This window comes from Sebastes fasciatus, chromosome 11 (assembly GCF_043250625.1).
Source record: "Sebastes fasciatus isolate fSebFas1 chromosome 11, fSebFas1.pri, whole genome shotgun sequence".
Lineage (NCBI taxonomy): Eukaryota > Metazoa > Chordata > Actinopteri > Perciformes > Sebastidae > Sebastes > Sebastes fasciatus.
Window position 1 is genome coordinate 8,159,515 of NC_133805.1, and position 23,156 is coordinate 8,182,670.

Sequence of the window (23,156 nt, forward strand, 5' to 3'; positions counted from 1 at the left end):
CGTGAATTTTGAAGCTTTTACGTGTCTTAAAAAATGCAGTGGCTAACAAGTGGCTAAATGAGACTACTAAACATCATCACGCCAACTCGTTCGCCTTTACAGCCTCGAACAAAACGTGTAAGTATCATAAACGTTTGTTTGCCACAGAGTTTATTTTGTGCAATAATCCAAAACCCAATGGAATACTCCCACTGGCTTTTTGTCGAGGGAACCAGGGCGATGCTAACGTCCACATCACACAGTGTGTATAAGGATCCATCCCATCATACATCCCTCCCTATCTCTGTGCAGCTGTGCATTATATTCCTGTCTTATATTTATCCTGGCCTTGCTCTTGTGCACCATTTTGTAAAATCTCCTCTCAGATAAGTGACATATAAATAAGGCTTCTTATTCTTATTATCCACCCATCCAGCCATTGCAAAAGGAAATCCCTTGTCTACCAGGGCATGCTGTCAGATTAGAGGTCGCGCTCAATTACGTGTCCGAGGGCGTCCGGAGTGCTAACAGGGTCTCAAAGCAAACATGACAACCCTGTCTCGCTTTGTCAACGTCGGGCCCGTCGCGACGCTTTGAGAAGCTCGGAGAAATGTATCTCTGCGTTCGGGTGAGCGAGAGAGAGATAGAGAGACAGAAGGAGGGAAAGAAGGAGTCATATCAATCATGTTGATATGGCATAAAGAATAGAATAGAATAGAATGCCTTTACTGTCATTGCACACATTGTACAACGAAATTTGCTGTGCAGCTCTTAAAACGGTACATTCAACATTCCTCACATACATGCACGTTCACACACCACACACACACACACACACACACACACACACACACAAACATACACCTGCCATAGTAATACAAGAAACATTTATATAGAAGTGACATATCAGTAATACATTAAAGTAAGTGGCACATCCAGCTGCTATTGCTCTTAAGCTGGGCATACACTGTACGATTTTAGCCTGTGGCTGGCCCGAATTTTGAGCCTCACGACTCGAATTTCAGCTTCATTGGGCGTCGTTTGCCGTGCAGTGTACAGGGGGGACCGAGGACCGATTAATGCTGACATGTCCGAAATTTTGGTCGGCCGACCACAGGCTCTCGCACAGTTGAAGCAGAGCCACTAGCCGTTTCCCCAACGTCGTTTTTACAGTAATCAGAGCGTAGCTATCAAGATAACAATGTAGGCTACAATAGATGTAACTCGTAAAACGTAGCTAGCTTACCTCCATTTCTTTCCACAAAATGGACAAGCTATACTGTCCACGTCTTCCTAGCCACAGCGAGTCCATATAAGGTTACGCCGGGCCATCTTTTTTTAGACGTTTCAGCAGACAGGATGGCCCAGATGATCAAGGCGGCATCTTTCTGCCTTGTTAGCATTGTGACCCGTACAGACTTCTGCGAGCAAACCATCTTTATCTGCCTCGGAGCTTTCAAACCATTTTTTATTGACAACTGTCAACGGCCAGAACGGCCTGCAGCGGCAGACGGGACATGTTTTTTTTCTATTTTACACTCAGGTTGTCACTTTTAGTCCTGTGGGGGGGGGGATGATGTTGGTGGGAGTTGGTGGTGGTGGTGCTGGGACCTTCGTGGAGTTCAGTTCAGTGATGGCTCTGAGATAAAAGCTGTTTTTGAGCCTGGAAATGCGGGGTCTCAATGCTGGTTTTTAAAGTATTGTATCTTGAGATAGAGAGAGAAAAGGGAGGAAGAGAAGGAGGAGAGGGCAACAATAAAAGAAATGAAGGAACAACAGATCAATTGAGAATGTATCCTGCTGGAACACGTATTTCTCTCTTTCTTACTGTCCCCCTCCTCCTCCTCCGTATCCCTTCTTCCCTATAACGTTTACAAGCCCGCCGATTGTCCTCCACATATTTCAGAGTCAAAGCGACCACGGGGGCTGACTGCACTGGCAAATCAAATCACTGCAAAATCAGTTATTTCCTGCTTTTGCCACCGCAACAAACGATATGTGTGTGTGTGTGTGTGTGAGAGACAAATCTGGAGAACGATTGCCTCAGTAGAGAAGAACATCCAGCTGGTGTTCTTAGTAATCCTGCCATCAAGCAGTAATGTTTTCAATTACCATCAAATAGAGTAGCAGGAGATGGACGGACGGATGAAAGGGAAAGAGAATTGAAAGCCGAGGGATGATAGTGGAAAATCAAATCTAGTATATATCGGTGCACAGTGATCCATTTGTAAAAGATCATAATATCCCACAACTGTGTCTGGTGCTGCCGAATACACCTTCCAAAAAATACACAATATTTAAAAAATGAATGAAATATGTCTAAAACCAAGCACACGAATATGTGGGACCAGATTCAACTCTGCACTACATAACAAAACAAACTTCTATTTGTGTCTCCTCTCTCGACTGCAGTAAGAACACTTCACCCAAGGATGGAGCAGCCACTCCAGGAACCCCGAAGGTGAGCTGCACCTCAATTTCCTCACATGTAATATGATGTCTATATTTGGTGTCCTTTTCATTCAGGCTGAAATCAAGTATACCTCAAAACTGTACAAAAAGTCAGATGTGTGCATTATGGCACTTTTTCAGTGATGTGTAGTGTAGTTCTTTACAGTCCACGTATCAGAGCTGTTCCTCTCTGCTGCACTAAGGGGGGAACCAGCTGTACTGTATAGGCCTCTGTCTGTCTTATATCTAACACACAGAAGTACCAGTCTCTCGTGGTCCAGCAGGCAGCACAGCAGAGCCAAGAGGCACTGTACTGTGATTGTTCCAATTAGAGAGATGCAGACAGACAGAAAAGAGAAGAAAAGACAGATAGCGTCAAGTTGTGGGGAGACAGACTCATGATTCCATCAAGAGGGCAGTCCCTTATAGTGTTTGCAGCCACTGACTCATCTGAACACATCACTAGCTGCCAGACTTAAGACCGGTTTTATAAGGAAAGAAGATCTTTCTATGTCCTTAACATGATCTATAGATAGTAGGTTTAAAAGTAAAAACCAACATTTCAGAGGACTTTGAATAAACTATATGGGTGGACTTGATATCTTGATGATATATAGCATATACACGCGGATGCGTTTACATTGCAGTCAGTACAGACGAACACCATTATCATTGCATGCAAAATGACTTACAGATTGATGTATCATTCATACACCATTTGGTGAGACCGGACTGGACTAGTATATATAGCTCTACTCTGTTCCTAGAACACCTAAAGCAATCGGGCACTTCATCGTTTCCATGTCTGTTGTAATTTCCAACTGAAGACCATGTGAAAGTCAGAGAAAGTACGTCCGACGTGAACATGAATGCAACACAAGAGCTCTGAAATAATTCAGGCGATCCATTTTCATTCCCACACACCTTTGGGTGCTGACCCCCGGCTTGGAGAGCAGCACTCACACAGCGCTGTGGGTGGGCTTGTACTTGAGAAAGGCAGACAGAGCAGGGGTCTGAGCGCCGCATGGCCTTCCCCTCCGGGCCGTGACTGCGCATCTCACCGCTGTTGTTTAGTATTCAGCGGCAGGCCGTGGAGAATGGAGAGGGCCAGTCTGAAGCACATGGGTATGTTGTCGCCATCTCCTCCCCGGTATGCACCACCCGCCCCCCGTTAGACCGGAGATTAACCCTGACGCACCTCCTCACGGGGTGCTCGGCCCACTAAAAAGATTTAGACACATACTTTTCTCTTTGTCTCTCTTTATGTGTTTTTTTTTTATTATTGATTTACATATACAAAACACAGATTCAAGCTAGGGCTGTCAGTCGATTAAAATATTTAATCGCACATTTTTCTGTTCAAAATGTACTTTAAAGGGAGATTTGTCAAGTATTTAATACTCTCATCAACATGTGAGTGGAGAAATATGCTTGCTTTATGTAAATGTATGTATATATTTAATATTGGAAATCAATTAACAACACAAAACGATGACAAATATTGTCCATAAACCCTCAAAGGTACTGCAATTAGCATAAAAAGTATGCTCAAATCATAGCATGGCAAACTCAAGACCAACAGACAACAACAGCTGTCAGTGTTTGATACCAATGGATTCATTCGATTTTGTAGTTTCATACGATGCCAGTATCTTCAGTATCTATCTAGTTTTAAAACTGATCCCGCTGCAACCTAATAAATGTACAATGCAAATTCACAAAACACCCTTTATTACAGTCTTTACAGTCAATTATAGAGTTAAACTTTCTGCACCATGAGGTGTAAATCCAGTCACTCACCTGAATGCAGCTTTTAAATGCAACCTTTTTGTCGCTGATCTTTTTGGCGTGTTGATTTAATTGGTTGGTTTAAAAGACCAAAATTTCAGTGGAGGATCTCCATTTATAATGTCTTCGCAGAATACCGCTAAATGTCACATTCTAATGATAAAACTTAAGCATATTCCCAGAACGCCCCCCCCAGGTAAATGATTCCTGACCTTTTTAAACCTGGATAAAAGAGAAGAAAAGGACCACACACACACACACACACACACACACACACACACACACACACACACTCGCACGGAGGCATAAAAGCATCATGCATAATGTCCAATTTACTGTGGCAGCACTGGAGGTTGGTCATTTCTCACATATTATTATTAGATTACTGCTGTCGAGCACTTAAGCCTCTGCTCTGCCCCTTTCCGCTTGATTAATAGGAGACGACTGTAAATACAAATATTTCATAGCTGCCTTGTAAAAAAAAAAAGAAAAAAAGCAGCAGCATATAAGCACACACACACACACACACACACGCACACGCGCACACACACACACACACACACACACACACACACACACACACAGCTAGAGCTCTGTAAGCCTTGTAAAGAAGTGATATTGCTCCTCTTTTCTCTTCCTTTCCCATCATTATCTACTTTGTTCACTTGAGGAATTCCCCGGATTGTCTATGTCACAGAGTGGGTTAGAGGAGGATATCGTTTTATACCTGTGTGTCTATGAGAGAATGAGACAGTGTGTGTGTGTGCAGAGTGTTGTGAGACAGATTTATGGACAGGCAGCGTCCCGTAATGTCAGACAGTTCCGCTCCTCCTTTTCAGATGTTTACCATTCCTCCTCCTCCTCCTCCTCCTCCTCTGCTCCCTTTTCCTCCTCTCTTTTTCAATCACTCGTTCTTCCCTAACTCCTCTTAACGTCCCATAAACATTAACTCTAATCAGTGGAAGGGACTTTATAGACAAAGTCAGGCGGGTTACAGTCATCATCGATGACGTGGCGCTCTCAGCATCTGTGGCAATAACACTTAGAAATCCTCCAAGGGTAAAGATTCCCCATTTTCTGTTCTTTCTTCTCTGTGTAAGAAATCTGTTGAAATACAGAAATAAACTTTACATTTTAGAAATTCAATTATTTTTGCTTTTTTATATGTATTCATTTGATATACACTATATGGTCAAACAGTCTACAGAAGGCTAATTACACATTTTACTTTACATTCAGCACTTACACATCAGCCAACATTGCAACTGTTTTCATCTTTTACTCTTCAACTGCTTTCATCTCTAACTCTTCAGCCAACGTTTCATCTTTTACTCTTCAACTGCTTTCATCTCTTACTGTTCAGCCAACATTGCAACTGTTTTCATCTTTTACTCTTCAACTGCTTTCATCTCTTAATGTTCAGCCAACTTTTCAACTGCTTTCATCTCTTACTCTTCAGCTGAATTTTCAACTGTTTTCAGCTTTGACTCTTCAACTGCTTTCATCTCTTACTGTTCAGCCAACATTGCAACTGTTTTCATCTTTTACTCTTCAACTGCTTTCATCTCTTAATGTTCAGCCAACTTTTCAACTGCTTTCATCTCTTACTCTTCAGCTGAATTTTCAACTGTTTTCAGCTTTGACTCTTCAACTGCTTTCATCTCTTACTCTTCAGCTGACTTTTCAACTGCTTTCGTCTTTCTTTTACTACAACTGCTTTCCATGCTCACACTTCAGGCGACACTTTCACTGACATCGCCTTTCAGTTAATACACTTGAAATGGCAACTACGTTCTTTCAGGATTTTACACAGCACCAGCACTTTGACTGACATTTCAACTCCTTTCAGTGCTTGAACTTCCCAAGCAAATGCCATTAGGAGCATCAAAACGAGGCTTAGGAACCAGATTTTCTCAAAGATTATCTGTCTCATGTATTACTGTCAGGATAAAGTGACAGTTTGTGTAAATATGACAAAAAGTATTTTTTATTAAAGTTACCAACTGTAGCTTTAAACTGAAATTTTCAATATTTGTTGTTTTATTGCCACTTTAACTACAACTTAAGCTTTCAGCAGGCAGCACATGTCTGCTTTCTTCAGAACAATGTTTGTTTTCTAATTGTTGCATTATGTCTGTATGGACCTTATGGACATGTTAAATCATTCAAATGATCTTACTGTCAAGCCAAGCTAAGGTGTAGGTGGTGGCACGCGGGGGTGTTATCTCTCCAACAGTGAAATGGTATCTGTTTTGCTTAGATCTAAATTTATTTATTTCAAACAGCATGACTCTTGCCTTGTCCGTGTTTATTGATCATTCCCATGCAGCAAGCGAGGACAGGTTCTGTTGTAATCGTTGCTCCAGAGGTGATAATATAACAAGATCATCTGCATATAGAAGACATTTTATTTCTCTCTTTCTCTCTCTCTTTCTCTCTAGTCGATGCTGTTGTCGGTGCACATCAAGCGCGAGGGAGAGTCTCCCGTGGTCTCGCCGCTGTCCTCTGAAGACGCCCACCACTCCGACAGATACCAGGTCACACTTGCGCACAAACACACACACAAACACACACACACATAACAAGAAATGTCCTTAATTCTGACAGATGTATAACAGCGTAGAAGCAGAGGATTATGGTAGATTTTAGTTTTTTTATGCCCTCTCAGCATTTCCATTGACCAGTAGACCTATCTCCTTAAATCTCCGACGTCTTGAAAGCCCCACCCTGACTGCTTTTATCTCTTAAATTCATCAAAGTTTGTTCGGGTAATTCTTCTGGCCGTGATGTATCTCCGGGTTAAGTGGGTTTCCCCCCTCACACCATAAAATACGAACTATTAAGTCCACACATCCATACGTTCGGGATGACACAGCTCATAAAGACCTTATAGCGATAAAGTAGATTTTCTCATTAAGTGAAACTGCTGAAATCACCTTATATTATACAAATGATTAAGTCAATGGTGACTCTTTTTACCACCCTGAAAATGAAGCGTAATGGCGGACTTCGCCACCTCCTCCCTGCCTGTCAGTGCTCTTTTTCCTCTCTACCTCTCCCCTTCCCTCTAAAAAACTTGACCTATCCGCAGCCGTTCGGTGAGTGTATCATAATGATACGGTAGTAGTGGCCACGCGAGGCAAGTGGGCCTATAACTCAAGTGGTGGCGGGTAGGGGAGGGGAGGGGATAGGAGGGAAGGAGTGAGGAGACAGATAGAGGGCTAGAACAGAAGCCTGACTGCTCGTCGGCTCTCCCTGATGGACGATGGGCCGACAGTGAGAGGAACCGCTGCCTACTCAGTGTTGCCGTGTCAACGAGAGGGCATCCATAACTGCGACTGGTGCTGCTTTAGTCAGCACATAGCTAAAGACTCCGGGTTTGAATCCCAGTAGACCTGAGGTGCACATTCTGCAGGAGACAGAAGTGGAGATCCGAGCTCACTTCATTTATATCTTAATGCTACTTTTTAATGATGAGACCATTATTCTTGATGATACAGAGAATTTACCCTCAGGCATCCTGAACTACCCGAGACCCCAAATGTTCCACATTCACTTAGATGAATGTAGATTTTAATTGTTGCCAGTGGTGGAAAGTAACCGACTACATTTAATCAAGTGATGTACTTAAGTACAATTTGACATACTTTTACACACTTTATTTACTACTTTATGGGCCTATACTTCTATCCCACTACTTTTCACTGCAATATACTTTGCAGATTTTATATAAAACATACGATAAGCTTAACAAATACAATTTTTTATTAAAGATTAAACCATTGATTCTGAACCTTTTTGGCTTTTGACCGCTTACAAAAAAGGGCATAATCCACTATTCCCTCCCAATAAATAAAGATTACAGAAAAATCCAAAATATGAAAACAAATTTGTGTATCAAATCCTATCCCATCAATTTCTCACAACCCCTTCAAATTTATCTTGTGACCCTGTGAAGGGTACCACTGGACTATATACTAACTCAGAGGTTATCAATCTTTTTTTCAGCCATTGACCCCTTACAAGATAGAGAATATACCCCCCCATTACGTCCCTTGGAATAATTTGTTGCAGCCTATTTTTTTCACACTTCAATAGTCTTAGTTATTTGGAGGAACAACACATGATAACTGTATTAGAAAGATATTAGACATGTATTAAACATATCTGAAGATTCTAAGAGGTAAAGATGAAACTGTTGTAGATTTAGAAATTAAAATATTATTCATTGAACTATGAAGCCTTTATTATATCATGATCATTTAAAAGAATGAATGAAAAGAAAGAATCTATTTTAGTTTACTTATTTTGTTAAATGTATCTTACTTTTATTGTTATTCTGGTATTAGTATTACTTCTTATACACTATATTTGTACTCCTTTTTCTATTCTTATGTTGTAAAAAAATACTTTTCTGTCTCAGTTTACTTATTTTACTAAATTGATCTTTTTCTTATTGCTATTCTATTTTGCACTGGTGTTAATATTACTACTTATACATTTTATATTATTACATAATCACGTTTTTTATTCTTATGTTGTAATTTACTTTTATATCTTAGTTTACTTATTTTACTAAATTTATCTTACTTTTATTGTTATTCTATCAGGCACTGGTATTAATATTACTACTTATACATTTTGTATTTATTACAGTCATGTTTTTTTTCTTAAAGTGCTATCTTATCTTATCTTATCTTAAGAGTAAAAAGTAGAGAATGTTCACAAACACCAAATTGTCAAGTTTTGACATAACTTTATTGAATGAAATCTTCCAATTATTTTTTTTATTATTATATAAATACAAAAGTAGCAGTCAGAGGAGCAGTACAATATTATATATATTATTTTTATTATTATTACATATTATTATATTATTATATTATTATTAATACAATAGTTGTGCACCTTAGTATAGTCTGTATGTAAAACTAGTAGAAAGCATTAATTAAAAAAGAAGCCGTTTAATGAAACCCGCTGCTTCCCCCTAGCGGTCGACTTCCGGCACAACATGTGACGTTTCCTCCACTTCCGTCTCCAGCGCGGTCACGTGATCACAACAAGCCAACATGGCGGTGAACATGAGCAGTTTCTGCCGATACGAGCGCCACTTTCCAATCCTTTTCCATCCGTATTAAACTGCAGACACAGCGGTCAGTCTGTAGTGATGGTGGCAGTCCGGAGACACAGCCGGCCGGTTTACAGCAGCGAGTTTTAGCCGCTGTAGACAGAGTTATGATGAGTGAACCCTGACAGACATGGAGGATGTGGAAAACAATAGAGAAGTAGGTTTGTTTACAATCCTCCAGCTCTCAGCAATCCAAAGCAATCCCATCCAGAAAAGTTACATTAGAGCTTGTAAACATGTGATATTGTTAGTTTAATATCTAATGTATATTTCCTCTCTCTCTTTTTTCCCTCCTCTGCTTACAGACATTTTTACGAGTTCGAGCAAACAGGCAAACAAGATTGAATGGTATGTTACACACACACTGAGTTTCATCTGCTGAGTGCTTATTAATACACATTATATAGCTCCAAACGGATTTATGTGATTTAAATGTTGTTGTTAAGAGTTTATTACTGAGCTCTAGCTTGTTTTTAAGTCATAAAATGTATACAGATTTGCTTTAATGTCAGAAAAATGTGTAGATAAATTGGAAAATATATAATTGTATTATATAAAACTTACATATTTTGCGTTAAAGTTCGAGAAGTTGAATATTAATTCATTAAAAAAATGAATGATAAGAAATAACATGACCACAAATGACATCATAATATCACTGGTGTCAAGGCACAGGAGACAAAATAGTTTTCAGTTCATGCAATGTGACTATATGATGGTAATTTATGGCCTGATGTTGATTTAATGGAACATATTTTAATACTGTGTATTTGTTGGGGTGTCAGGTGATGTTTCTCGATCATTCCACATTAATAAAGTCACGTGACAGACACCTGTGGCTCCTACAGAAAGGTTTTGTTTTAGCTCCTAGTAACCCCAGTTTGTACCTTTTTATGTTTTACCAATACATAAAACATTCACAGAGATATAGCATCTGATTTTCTGAAAAATATTCTCCCGACAACTTTTTATAAATCCATAGGTTTATCAAACAACACTTTTGAAGGTATATCCTTAAATACTCTTAAACCTGTCTGGTTAAATATTCCATCTGTTGCAGAAACCAAAAAGATGTTTAAACCATTTTCCAAGTTGCATCTGTATTTTCTAATCAGGGTAGCCAGAAATTACACATCTCTTTGCTCTTTTTGTAAACACAAGCAAAATATAATGTGTTATTTTCCATGGAAAAAAAACAAACAATACTGAAATAAAACTTTTAATTGTGGTTCATATTGTACAAATAGAGCACGGACATTTACAGTTATCATCTTAGTTTGGATTAGAAATAAGAGGCAAAGTTTGGGAAACTTTTGGGCTAAATATCTTTTCTTTTTTTTTATTGTGCAGCGAAGACAAGAGGTGAGTGAATAAACTACCTCCTACTGGGTTTTTTTTATTTCTTTTTGGGGAAATTTCGATTAATAGCTCTGTAACGCAAATGTAATGTTAAAACATTAGGCACAAACTGGGGCTAAAATCTGAGATGAGGCCTCTGAGGCCACGTACACAGGTATTTTTTGTAAAGGTAGCTTTTTTGGGCTTTCGTCCACACCCAAGCGGCTTTTTAGGTCACTGAAGTGTTGACATGTAGACAAGGAAAATAGAGTTTTTGACTTCTAACGTCAGAGTGTGTGCCCTTATCTCCTTTGTGAGGCGTCACTAATGAGGCAACATGTTGTGTAACGGAGATATAAAAACACGCATGAACGTCAGACTTGGCCAAATAACCTGCTAACAGGACTTTTCACATGTTTACACATAAATGTACAGTTATTCTTCCACAATATTGCGGAAGGTGTCAGAAATTGCTACGAATGTCACTGCTACTTATCCAATGCAGCACTCCCACTGGCTTTGACAGCACTTCAATTGTGTTTTCAATTGAGATTTTTGTTAAAACCGTTCTTGTGTGGACGGGATTTTTTTTAAGAAAGAAATAGGAAAAACGCTGATTACAAAAAATACCTGTGCACGTGTGGACCAGGCCTGAAATTCTAGCTAGCTTTTCTAATCAACAAATGCTGGGTTGCAATGGCTAAGTTACACCACAGTCCACACACCAGTCTTTTAATGCAATATTTGGTTATCTTACTCCTCCTCTTACTTAAGCATTATTACAGACTTCATAAATGGCGTCACGCACGTGGCAATTAGGCCAATGGGCTTTTTTCGCAGAAAACATTTTGTAGGAAAAGCACAGGTTCTGGGACATACTCCTCCTTTGTTATCAAGGGATACTGAAGCAGTGTAAACCAATAAATGCTAATATAATCAATATATTATCACATTGGTTGTTGTCTCTATTGAAAGAAATGCAGTGTTTCCAGTCTTGAGGCGACACACGGCTACCTCAGCCTTTTTCAGTCTGAGCCCGTGACAAGAGACTTAGTTTAAACTTCGCCCTCCCATTACTTTCTCTCTGCCCTCATGTGGAACCAGGAATCATTCTCCTGTGGGGTGTAACGGGCTGAGGGGGGCAGAGATCCCTGCCGGACCTAATTAGCAGCCCCTTCCCTTCTCTATTTAACAACGCTCCCCTCGATTAGCGTCATGGGAGAATTGGTGAGGAAGGAGGAGGAGGCCGTTTCTCCCTTCAACCCTCCCAGCCTCACTCCCTCCATCTCCTTCCCCTGCAGTTATAGTGTATCGCCTTATGTCCTCCTCCTTCCTCTCCCTCCATCCCTCGCCACGGTCCCTCTTGGCCTCCTCTGCTTTCCCAGCCAGCTAAAAATTAATGTCCCCGCGCGCCATTTGCCGTTAAGAAAAAACGACAGAGACTCGGGGCGCAATGACGGCTGTTCTGCTCTGTTAAATTTCTAATTAAATGTGTGTGGTGGTGGAGGAGGGGGAGCTGTGACAGGAGGGGCAGGGGAGGAAAGGGAGGAGAATCGGAGGGAGAGGAATGGCGTGGATGTAGGGATTGAGACTGTAACGTCCAGCTCTTGTCAATCTAGCCAGTTCAGCTCATGCTTCTAGACTTGTAAAGAATAGAAGGCAGCTATATTAACATTGCTTGTGATCCAATCATGGAAGATTCATCTGACATAAATTCCCCTCAGGCCTTTTCTAGATTCTCTCCTGCGCCTTGAAACCAGTAATATTAACACATGCTTGAAAACTTAAATGATGACCAACGTTTAAAACTAAAACTGTTTCTGTCTGTCTCTCTTGATTGTCCCCTTTTGCAGCCCGTATAGGCAAGATGAAGAGGAGGAAGCCTGAGGAGGGGGGCCAGGTATGTCCGCTGTGCAGCGCCCCTTTGGCTGGGAGCGAGGAGGAGATGAGTAGACATGTGGAACAATGCCTGATCCAGGTAGTACAATCCTGGCCCCGAACCGGTCGGACAGCCTGTCAACCCTTCTCTTCCTGTAGATGCTGTCCAGTCACTTCTGTGCATTTTAGTGCGGATATCAACCAGTAGCAACTGTAGTTCCTCTAGCTGTTGACCACCTTTACACAATGGTGCTGCTGCATTCACATCATATGGGAATAACTGTCTAGAAAACACACTGAAGTATTCACATGTCCAACATTAAATTCTACCGCTGCAAAGCTGACATAAAGATGATTTAGAAGTAGAAGGCTGCGGTTTATCCCATATGACATGGTTGCATCTTATTCATTGGCATGCAGCTCCTTTATGAGCGTAACAGTCACATCTTCTTTAGTATCTGTAGATGTAGCCCAAACAGAAAGATATTTCCTGTCACCTCCTCTCTCTGTTTCCTAGTTCTCAAACCAGAGTTGGTCACCAGTCCTTCTTTCCTGTAGAGGCTAAACCGTTCCATTCTGTCCTAGAGTAGACTAAAGACAACAGATCATCACCACTAATCCACCACTCCTCCTGTATCTCACCTCACTGACTCTGTTACACTGGCTGTAGAGACACTAATATCTCTTTTCCATTAGCACACTTTAGGCTTTCCAGTGCTGTACCATGCCACGGGAGCTGTGTATTATTGTATGTATAAAGTAAATGTAAAAGATAGTGTTTTTCGAACATTAAAGCATCTAAACATGTTCTAGTAGAAACCCAAAATACAAGTATGAACCTGGAAATGAGCATGATAGGTCCTCTTTAAGTATAGGAACAGAACGGTTTAACACAGCACAGCGACTCCTGAGTTACTCACAAGCTTGACGCACAACAGAAGAAGAAAATAGTTTGAGCCTCCAGTGAAGTAGTTTAGTGCAGTTTGTGCAAACCTCAAACTCTGAACATGTGATTTAGATGAGCATCTCATCTCATTTGTGTCTTTTTGACATTAGCCTACAGTAGGGGTTCTTATCACAGCTGGTCATGGTATGGTACAGATAAAGCGTGCTACGGACATCCGGCCTATCTTCCACCACACCTCTATATATAAAACAGTAAAATCATGTATTCATAGTTGTTTAAATTTTCCTTGTCTGTGAAGTTGTTGCTCTGATTAACATGTGTCCGTGTGTGTTTCAGCGCGAGGGCGCGTTAGGCGACGACGACTCTGCAGACATGGATGGAGAGAATGGGCGGGGCTTTGAGGAGTACGAGTGGGCGGGGCAGAAGAGGATCAGAGCTACGGCTTTGCTGGAGGGAGGCTTCAGAGGTACAAACACACACACACACACACCTCATCTCATACAACACTACGCTGGTTTCACATCACATCCGTTCCTGTTCAGAGGCAGGTTGTGTGATGACGTAGGGGTCCGCTGTATGTAAACAGGGTCATCCCAGATCACTGTTTGTTCTCTCCTTCCTTTTTCTATCTGTCTGTCTCCTCCTTTGTTTCTCTGCTCGTCCATCATCCCCTCTCTTCCTGTCCAGTCAGTGTGAGCAGTGTTGGTTCAGTGGGACCAGTGTTGAATGTGACCAGGGAGCTGTAATGGTGCCAGTGGTCTGGTGGCAGTGCAGGTTTGCCCGGGGTCAGCCCAGATCGGCCTCGGCCCCACACAACCCTCTTAGCTAGGGGAAGGAAAACACATTTAGCTGGGCAATTGACCCGCTGGTCACCACTGTGTGTGCATGTGTGTGTGCCCAGAAATGCAATTATAGAAGTGGATGGGAGAGCTGGTCACTGGGGAGCATGGCTGCTCTGTGACTCAACACACCTAGAGTGGTAGCTCTCTGTCTCCGTCTCTCTTTGCTCCTCCTCATCAGGTTTTTCAAACTTGTATTTAACGTTGGGCGATATGGCCAAAATCTTCTGTCTTGTTATAGTTCATTTCATATCTCGATAACGGCCATGATATAGCATGTTTTCTGGTAATTTAATAAATAAATAGTCTATATGAAATACCCACATGGCAAAGGCTGTTTTTGTCTACTCCTGTGAACAGACATGACAGTTTCAAGTGAAGTTATAGAGGAACTGTAAATAAATGTAAATTTAATTTAGCTGATTAATATCCAGTAATTATCTGTATCCGCTAATTTAACCATTTTAATCAGGTGTCTCCTTCCTTTAGTTTATGTTTTAGTTTAAAATGACATTGTAAGGTTCACAAAGCAAGATTTGGGACATCTATGCTATGATTCAGCTCCTCGACCTCTCATAGGAGAAGGAGCTGACTTATTTATTTAGATTTTATAATGTATGCAAATAGGGCTGCAGCTAACGATTATTTTTTTATAACCTATTAATGACTTGATTTCTTTTTTGATTCATTATTTAGTGTATAAAATGTCAGCAAACAGTGGAAAATGCCACTCACAAAGTGACAACAGTTAACAGTGCAAACGATTTTCAAATGACAATTACACCACATGGCTGTGTTTCCAAATAGAGCTGCAACCTAAATTATTATCATTATCGGTTAAACTGCCTATTATTTTCTCCATTTATTCTATAAAATGTTCAAAAAACGGCGAAAAAATGCCGTTTACAATTTTTCCGAGCCCACAATGTCTACTATTTGCTTGTTTTGTTCGACCAAAAGTCCCAAACCCAAAGATATTTAATTTACTGTCATATATGACAAAGAAAAGCAGCAAATGTGCTCATTAGAGAGGCTGAAACCAGAGAACATTTTGTTTGAAAAGTAGCAGAAACGATTAATCAATTATTAAAATAATTACTTAAAGTATGTCTGTAACACTGCTTTTGAAATCATAAAGAACACTTCCTCAGTGAAAATATAACACTGTTGGCTCAGTCTTTTTACGTCTCAGCTAGGAGAACCTTTCCTCGAAGCCCCAAAGTGCCTCTAAACAAAAACAGTTTTTTCCGTTTACCTAATTGTGTGAATAAATGCAGTGTGATGATTTAAACTGCTCCTCAGTGGCGTCCAATGTGGCCTCAGTTGTGTTTGTGTGTAAAACGTGTAGAGAGAGAAAGCCGGAGGCAAACCATCGAGATGTGCACAGATGGAGGTAAAGAGTTGTTGTCGTCTCTTAAGAGGCTCTTTCAAACTCTCTCGGCTCTGCCTCGGCTTTCATCCGTCCCTCTTCCTGCTCGCCTCCTCCTCCTCCTCTCCCTGTTCGATCCGTTGTTAAACACACACACGCTGAGCCTCACCTGCCTCCCTCTCTGCGAGCCAGAGAGAGAGAGAGAGGAGACAAGACAGATCAATGTCGAAATCTCAACTAAACCGCGCCAAAGAGGAGCTCGCGGGGGAGGGAGGCGGCTTCCCCACCCGTCCGTCCATCCATCCATCCATCCATCCATCCATCTCCCCGACGCTCCTTCCATCTGCCTGTCTCTCTTTCACGTCGTTAAACGAGCAGACACAGGACCCTTCTGCCGCGCTCTAATAGGGCACCTTGTGATGTGACACAGATAACTGAGGTGGCCTGGGGAGAGAGACTTGAAACGTGCACACACACACACACACACACACACACACACACACACACACACTCTCGGCTCAGAAGGTGGATTTTGTCTTGAAAGCTCCTCAGTGGTTCTAACAGTCGCCGCTGAATCCAGCAGGCTCTCGAGAGCCAGCCGCCGGCCGGACGGATATAGAGATGTTGCAGGGGGTCTCCTCAGCTGGCGGGATGAAGAGAGGGCCTATCCCTCTGTGAAGTGCCACCATCCTTCCTTCCCTTTGAGAGCACAAGGAAGAAAGGCAGAGGGAGCGGGGCCCTTTCAAGGGGGAGGAGGGAGGCAGGGAGGGAGGAAAAAAATCGAACAAGATCAGTTTATGATTCAACTCTGTGTGAGGGAAGACTTCCATGTGTCTCGCACCGGCTTAGCCGGGTTGAAAGGACCCACAGCGCAGACGGAGAGCTTTCTTTATCTGTCTAGTGGACTGTCTGTCTGTCTAAGTCTCAGGTTTATGAGCTGGAAAGCAACTAGCTTTTACTGTGAACTTCACAGGATACATTAAAACGTCTATATTTAAGGGAGGAATTGGTTTATTACAACTACGTTTTCATCATAATTTTATGTCTCATGATAGGGTCGTTTGAATTGTTTTTATAGTAGCGCCAATATGACACCTGAGTTTTGGTATTGATTCCAAAACTAGGACCGAATAGTTCGAAGCTTCATTCATAACGTTGACATTCAAATTCTAAATCAACATTTGAATGCCATGTATCTTTTTTTTTTTTTGCATGTCTATTTATTATGTTTAAACCCAGTATTTCTGCACAGTTGCAGATAAAGATCAGACTACACTAATATTATATTCTACTATTTGTAGAATTAGATTCCAGTGGCGGCTGCGCAGGATTGTTTCCGACTCGTGTGATCCAGATATTTCCAATAACACCAGGGCGTTGTAAAGTCCAAAAGTCAACATCTATTGAAAAAAGATAGATGTAATAATTTCCAAAATTCACAAAATGTTTTTATCTACCAAAATGTTCTGCTTCAGTCCATATTTCTTGGCGTTTAGCCTTTCAAAAAGAAAAAGAATTTTCACTGCCGTCAAAAAACTGTTTGCTCTCCCGCTCGTCGCACACAGAGGGAGGTAAGTATTAACAGGGCGGTATAGCAGCAATCTAACAGCACCATAAATGTAAAACAAATTCAGGCTGATGATGTCATCAAATATGACGACAGACTTCCTTCAAAAAGCTCAATGGAAGCTTTTAATGTAAAAAAAAAAGAAAAAAAGAAAGACATTCGGTACAGCCCTATCTAAAACGAATACTTAAAATATTCTTAAAATGTCCATATAAAGTTCCCAGAGCCCGTTTTTCTCCAATAACAGTCCAAAACCCCCAAATATAAAGTTTAAAATGATACAACGAAGCGGCCTAAAAGCAGCAAATCTTCATTGGAGATTTGAAACCAGCAATTATCTGCCATTCTTAAATAGTTCGATTAATCAATTTTCAAAATCTTAGCTATTGACTTGATTAGTACAGTGTTATTACCAATAGGAATGATGGCCAAAACTACAAATTAGATTTGAATATAACACATTCTATTCAGTTCTGTTTGTTTCTCAAGTGTTTACACTCCTGCTTTCTTTAGTGACATTACCAAGCATTGGAGGAAATAGTTGATCTGTGAGTTTAGCCGCAGACAGATGGAGAGGCAGACAGGGAAGCAGGCAGACAGATCCTGAGGCCTGATATCAGGCCGTCCTGAGAGACAGAGGAGGAGAAGAGGGGGATTATTGCAGGTTGAGATGGCCCAGAGGGATTGAGGAAGAGGAGAAATCTCTGCTTTGTAAATGGACTTCAAAGATGGCCGTCTCATGTCTTTGTGTCTGTGTCCCTTTCCCCCATCTTTCTCCCTCTCTCTCTCTCTCTCTCTCTCTGACCTGTAAATGGCAGAAAGATAGTGCGATGACCTTTGACTCTCCTCTCTGCTTCTCAGAGGGTCCCGATAATTGCTATGGTAACGGGGATGTCGCCGAGGTCGGTCGATTGGTTGATCCGGGCCGCCAGTCAGCCTGATGAGTCCTTTGATCCCGCCTGCCTCTTCACATCTGTACTTGTAGTGTTGTCGCGGTGACACGTATGCAGATTGGGTGTCTCCGGTGTCGCTGTCATGTAGCGTGTAACACGGAGGATAAAATGTGTAGTTAGCATGTTAAGAGTCAACGATATTCGGGAGATGGTTATGATAATGAGACAGACCAGGATGTGTGTGTATTGATCATGCCTGTCTAACAGGAAAAGAGGGGGAACTGGGGACTGGTACAGGAGAGAGAACAAGTGATACACGAGTAGAGAGGAAAAATAGAAAAAGAGTGGGAAGGGGATAGGTTAGGGATAAGAATAAAGGTAAGAAAGAAGGAGTGATGACACAAAAAAAGGAGGGAAAGAAGGTGAGGAAAAGGATAGGAAGAGAGGTGAGGAAAAGAAAGAGGAGGGGGCGTCGGTGCATAATGTGAGTGAAAGGCAGTTAGAGTGGGGCTGACCTTTCCCTGGCCAGATTAGATTGGCCTGCCAAGACTGCTTAGAGGGACAGATAGAAGCACTGGGACACACACACACACACACACACACACACACACACACACACACACACACACACACACACACACAACAGGCCACACATATGCTCACAGTTAAAACACCTAAGACATGCACAGTGTGTACATGCACAAATACAGCATCACATCCATCTTTAAGGGGATCGTTTAAAATGTCTGAGAGCTCAGGCTGTTTTGAATTTGTACTGTATTTTGGACACTTAATTGATAATCCTGTTCATTTAAATAATCGTGTGAATCCATTGTGCTAGAGGTCTTCACAGGTCCACTTAGTTCTTAAACCCGGTTGACTGGCAACGCAACGATTTTTTGGGGCATTTCCGTGGCTTAGATTAGAGGTTGAGACTGCAACGTCTCCAGTTCAAATCCGAGCAGATGCATCTCTCTTCCCACGCTTCCAGTCATCTTCCCACTGTCGCTTGTTTTGTTTTTGGGTCAGTTTTCCACATATGAAAACCTCTACCATGGTCATGATCAGATCCTCTGAGCCCACATGTCCACGTTACACGTTCTTGAAACCAGCCGTTATGGCCAACTACTGTAGCCACAAGATCTATAGTTTGATCAGTTGATTAGATTATTCCCCCAACCACTATTACAACACACACTGAAGCACTCACATCTGTTGGTCACTGATTCACAGCTGATGGATGATTGTGGCATTCAAAGCGTTATACCTGCTAGGGCTGCCCCGTTTAGTCTTTTAGTTGACTAATCGGTTGTTTCAGTCTTAGATCTCTTAATCAATTAGTCATTTTTTATGCTTTTTTTTCAGGCTGAATGACTAATTTCCAAAAACATATGAGCACAACTCTAGTACACAAAAGATTTAAAGTGGTGTGATTCTTTGTGGAGAAACTAATTTTTACATATCTGTCGATTAAATCAACTAATTGAGAGTTAGTCAGCTGAGAATCTTTGGTCAAGGACGGCCCTAATGGTACCTACCTTCTCTAGCTTGGCATACCCTGTGGCTTAAGCTTGTGTCAGAAATAGAAGGCAGAAAGTCCCAACAGAAAGACCATCGGTCCCATCTCATCTCTGGACTCGAGACGTGACTCTATATCTCACCACAGTGTTGTAGGTGACACAGGTCTGGAATGCAGTGCGTGTAGGCTCGATGGTTAATAAGGTGTTTGATGGTAATTGAGGGAGGGAAAAACTCTGCATTTACCCCTAAATCAACAAACTAAGTAGCGAGGAGAGAGTCTGCCTGTCAAGAAAGGAACAAATGCATGTAGTCTAACCAGTTCACCATCAGACTGTATAATGTAACATGTGCTCCGTTCGCCTCCTGCCGTGCCCTGAGGTAGTCGAGCCGAGCCGGCAGGCCGCTAGATTTACGCCGCGTGGCCATTGTTCCCCATATGTTCTCCTCCGCCGCTGAGACCAAATAAACGTTAAAAGGTCCCTTTTATTTGATCACTAAAAACCATGGGCCTGTTGTAAAACGGCTTAGCATTGGTGGCGCGTTTTTATCACAGTGGCTTTCACTCGTTCCGCGCTCACGTTCTCTCTCTCTTTCCTCCCTCCTCATTTTTTTTCCCTAGAGAGTGAAATGAGTTACATAGTTGAGAAGCAGCTGCAGCAGAAGATCCTCGGGAGACGAGCCCTAGCGGCTGATTCGCACTCTGACAAAGACGCCATAGTGCAGTGAGACAGTGTAGTGCACTGAGACCAACTGTTATAGGAAGTCGAGTAGCGAGACTCGCGCACACACACATACTGGGACAGGGGGGTTAAATAAGATGGCTGTCAACTCTGTCGGGCTCGTATCTGGTCACACACACACACACACACACACACACACACACGGAGCACACTAGTCCAGCTGAGAGCTTGTAGAAATTGGGATAGGTGTAAATAAGATGGCTGTCAGGCCTGTCACTGGTAGACACACACAGACACATTCACAGTCACATCTCAAGTGAAACACAAGTACACACACCTACCTACCTCCAAGTGCTGGGTGTAAGTAACATACACACTCCTGCACACACACACACCATGCCTACCTAGATAGACGCGGTGTAAGTGACAGGTAGACACACACTCACACACACACACACACACACACACCTTCAAGGGGTTGGAGAGACGGGGTCTAAGTGACAGAGGGACAGACAGTCTCAAACAAACACTGAAGAGACGCCTCTAAGTGACGGACACACACACACAGGCGGTCCGTGCGGCTAAGTGGAGCTGAAGGGAGCAGTCAGGCAGCGGTAAGGGTTTGTCTGAGCGTTCATCACTGGGTTTATAGAAGTGCCACTCACACACACACACACACACACACACACACACACACACTCCCACACACTCCCTCTCTGTCTCTCAAAGATTGATGGGCGAGGTGTCAGTCTTCATCGGTTCACCCCATGTCTGTCTTTCTCTTCACCTTCGTCTATTCTGACCAAATATTTTTCCCATCTGCAGATGCGTAATTGGTCGGGAAAAAGTAAAGTTTAACGGAGCTAAATTTAAGATCTTCAAGTTTTTCTCAAAAACACTTAATAAATAGAGGTCGGGTCCATTATTTTTAGATTTTGTTTTTAGGTTTTTATAGCATTCTGTAGCTTCCCAGTGGTGTTCCTTATGTCTTCAAATCTGAGCATTGCAATTTTGGTCAAAGTACGACCTGACGTAGGTTTCTGCCTGATGACGCTGCTACATGTACAGTATATACACATCCTTATAGTCAGTGTATTACAAACAGTAACTTAGATGGCGCTCGGCATGCTCCCAGTTTTGGAGAAGTAGACAGGACTACTGGCACGGAGGCCAAGCAATGCACTGCTTTGTTGACGCCACGTTGACAATTGTCTTCACATTTATTTTCACAGGAACAGGTTTTGCCACGTGTAGCATCAAGGAGAGCGCGGCGGACAGCGACGCCGACCTAGACGTGGACGGAGACGACACCTTGGAGTACGGCAAGGCCCAGTACACCGAGGCCGACATCATCCCCTGCTCCGGAGCCGGAGAGGACCAGGGAGAAGCCAGGGAGAGGGAGGCGCTACGGGGAGCCGTGCTCAAGTATGAAGCCTTAACTGCTGCTCAGTCAAACTAGCAGAATGCTAACTTAAAGTTACCATGAAATCAAAATAAATATTTGATTTTAAACACTTTCTGAATAAAAAGGGAGTTCAGATTTATCTGCTAGTATTAATTGATAAAAAAAAGTAGCCAGGAGGTTTTGATACGTCGAGATGCATCGAGAACCGTTGACACGTGAATCGTAATCGAATCGTGAGGCCAGTGAAGATTCACACCTCTACTCTGCTCGCCGTTTCATGGGAACTTTAACTAAACTATTGGTAGTGAAATTAAATGATGGTTCCATTCATACCAACATCTGTGTCTCTGTGTTGCAGCGGTGGGATGCCTTCTAACAGAATAACGCCTGAGTTCTCCAAATGGGCCAGCGACGGTAAGAAGGGCCAAAGATTTCTATTTTCCAAAATGTACCTATAGGATTTTAGTATTACAAGTAGTATATATAGTTCATCACACCAAGAGATAATTTGCCAAGACTGTTGGATATTTATTTCACTGCATCCCCTTATTTTGTGTGAAGGCTTAATTGCAGCTAGAAGAGCCTCCATCCAGCGTTAACCACGCCACCTGTTTGTGTGTTTACAGAGATGCCTTCAACGAGCAACGGAGAATGCAGCAAGACGGACCCCAGCACCCCTTCATCTTCTTCCTCTTCCTCCTGCGCCCCGCGCACCTGTAAAAACAGTGAGATCGAAAAGTAGGTGACACATATACAGCATACACACACACACACACACACACACACACACACATCATGATCTAGTTGTGAAAGGTGAGAGAGAAAATGTCACGTTTCCCATCACAGTATCAGACAGATCACACTCTCTCTCTCTCTCTCTCTCTCTTTCTCTCTCTCTCTCTCTCTCTCTCTCTCTCTCTCTCTCTCATGGTGATTCTATGACTTTGTGATGAGTTTTCCTACTTGTGGGAGAGTCGACTTGTAGAGGGTCATAAATGATGCATTTTGTGTGGATTCTGTTTTTGCTGTGTGTGTGTGTGTGTGTGTGTGTGTGTGTGTGAGTGTGTGACAGGGAGGGTCTCTCCAGGTATTGATTTTTCTCTGCAGTTGTGTTCTCTCAGAGCTCAGAGCTGCCTCAGAATCATTAATGGGGACACAGACACAGGCAGACACGAAGCACACACTAGTGTCAAGGCAGCAGTGTGAAAACACATGCACATGTTTGTTCACACTGAAGTACACCCACACACACACACACACACACACCTTCAACAACACACTGTGTTCATACACTGGGATACTGAACATCACACATATTATTCATACAGCTAACACTCAGATTTCAGATGTTGTTTCTTGATTACTGTGTCTGTGTTGTTTGATTATATCTTCACTCTCGGGGAGAAGGATTTT

At 42.2% G+C, this 23,156-nt stretch overlaps 1 protein-coding gene across 9 annotated transcripts in view; it reads left to right on the top strand.

Annotated features, from left to right (window-relative positions):
* Positions 1–23,156, top strand: part of rnf220a (ring finger protein 220a) — a 203,637-nt gene that overhangs the window by 159,373 nt on the left and 21,108 nt on the right. For 6 of the 9 annotated variants that reach the window (XM_074650280.1, XM_074650281.1, XM_074650283.1 and 3 more), the window contains 8 exons: positions 2,392–2,440; positions 6,660–6,755; positions 9,652–9,694; positions 12,538–12,662; positions 13,806–13,935; positions 21,571–21,763; positions 22,102–22,157; positions 22,370–22,481. In XM_074650280.1, coding sequence (XP_074506381.1) covers positions 2,392–2,440; positions 6,660–6,755; positions 9,652–9,694; positions 12,538–12,662; positions 13,806–13,935; positions 21,571–21,763; positions 22,102–22,157; positions 22,370–22,481 — 804 coding nt within the window. Of the gene's footprint in view, positions 1–2,391; positions 2,441–6,659; positions 6,756–9,247; positions 9,504–9,651; positions 9,695–12,537; positions 12,663–13,805; positions 13,936–21,570; positions 21,764–22,101; positions 22,158–22,369; positions 22,482–23,156 lie in introns of those variants that run through there. The other 3 variants (XM_074650285.1, XM_074650288.1, XM_074650289.1) reach the window with 2 other exon arrangements.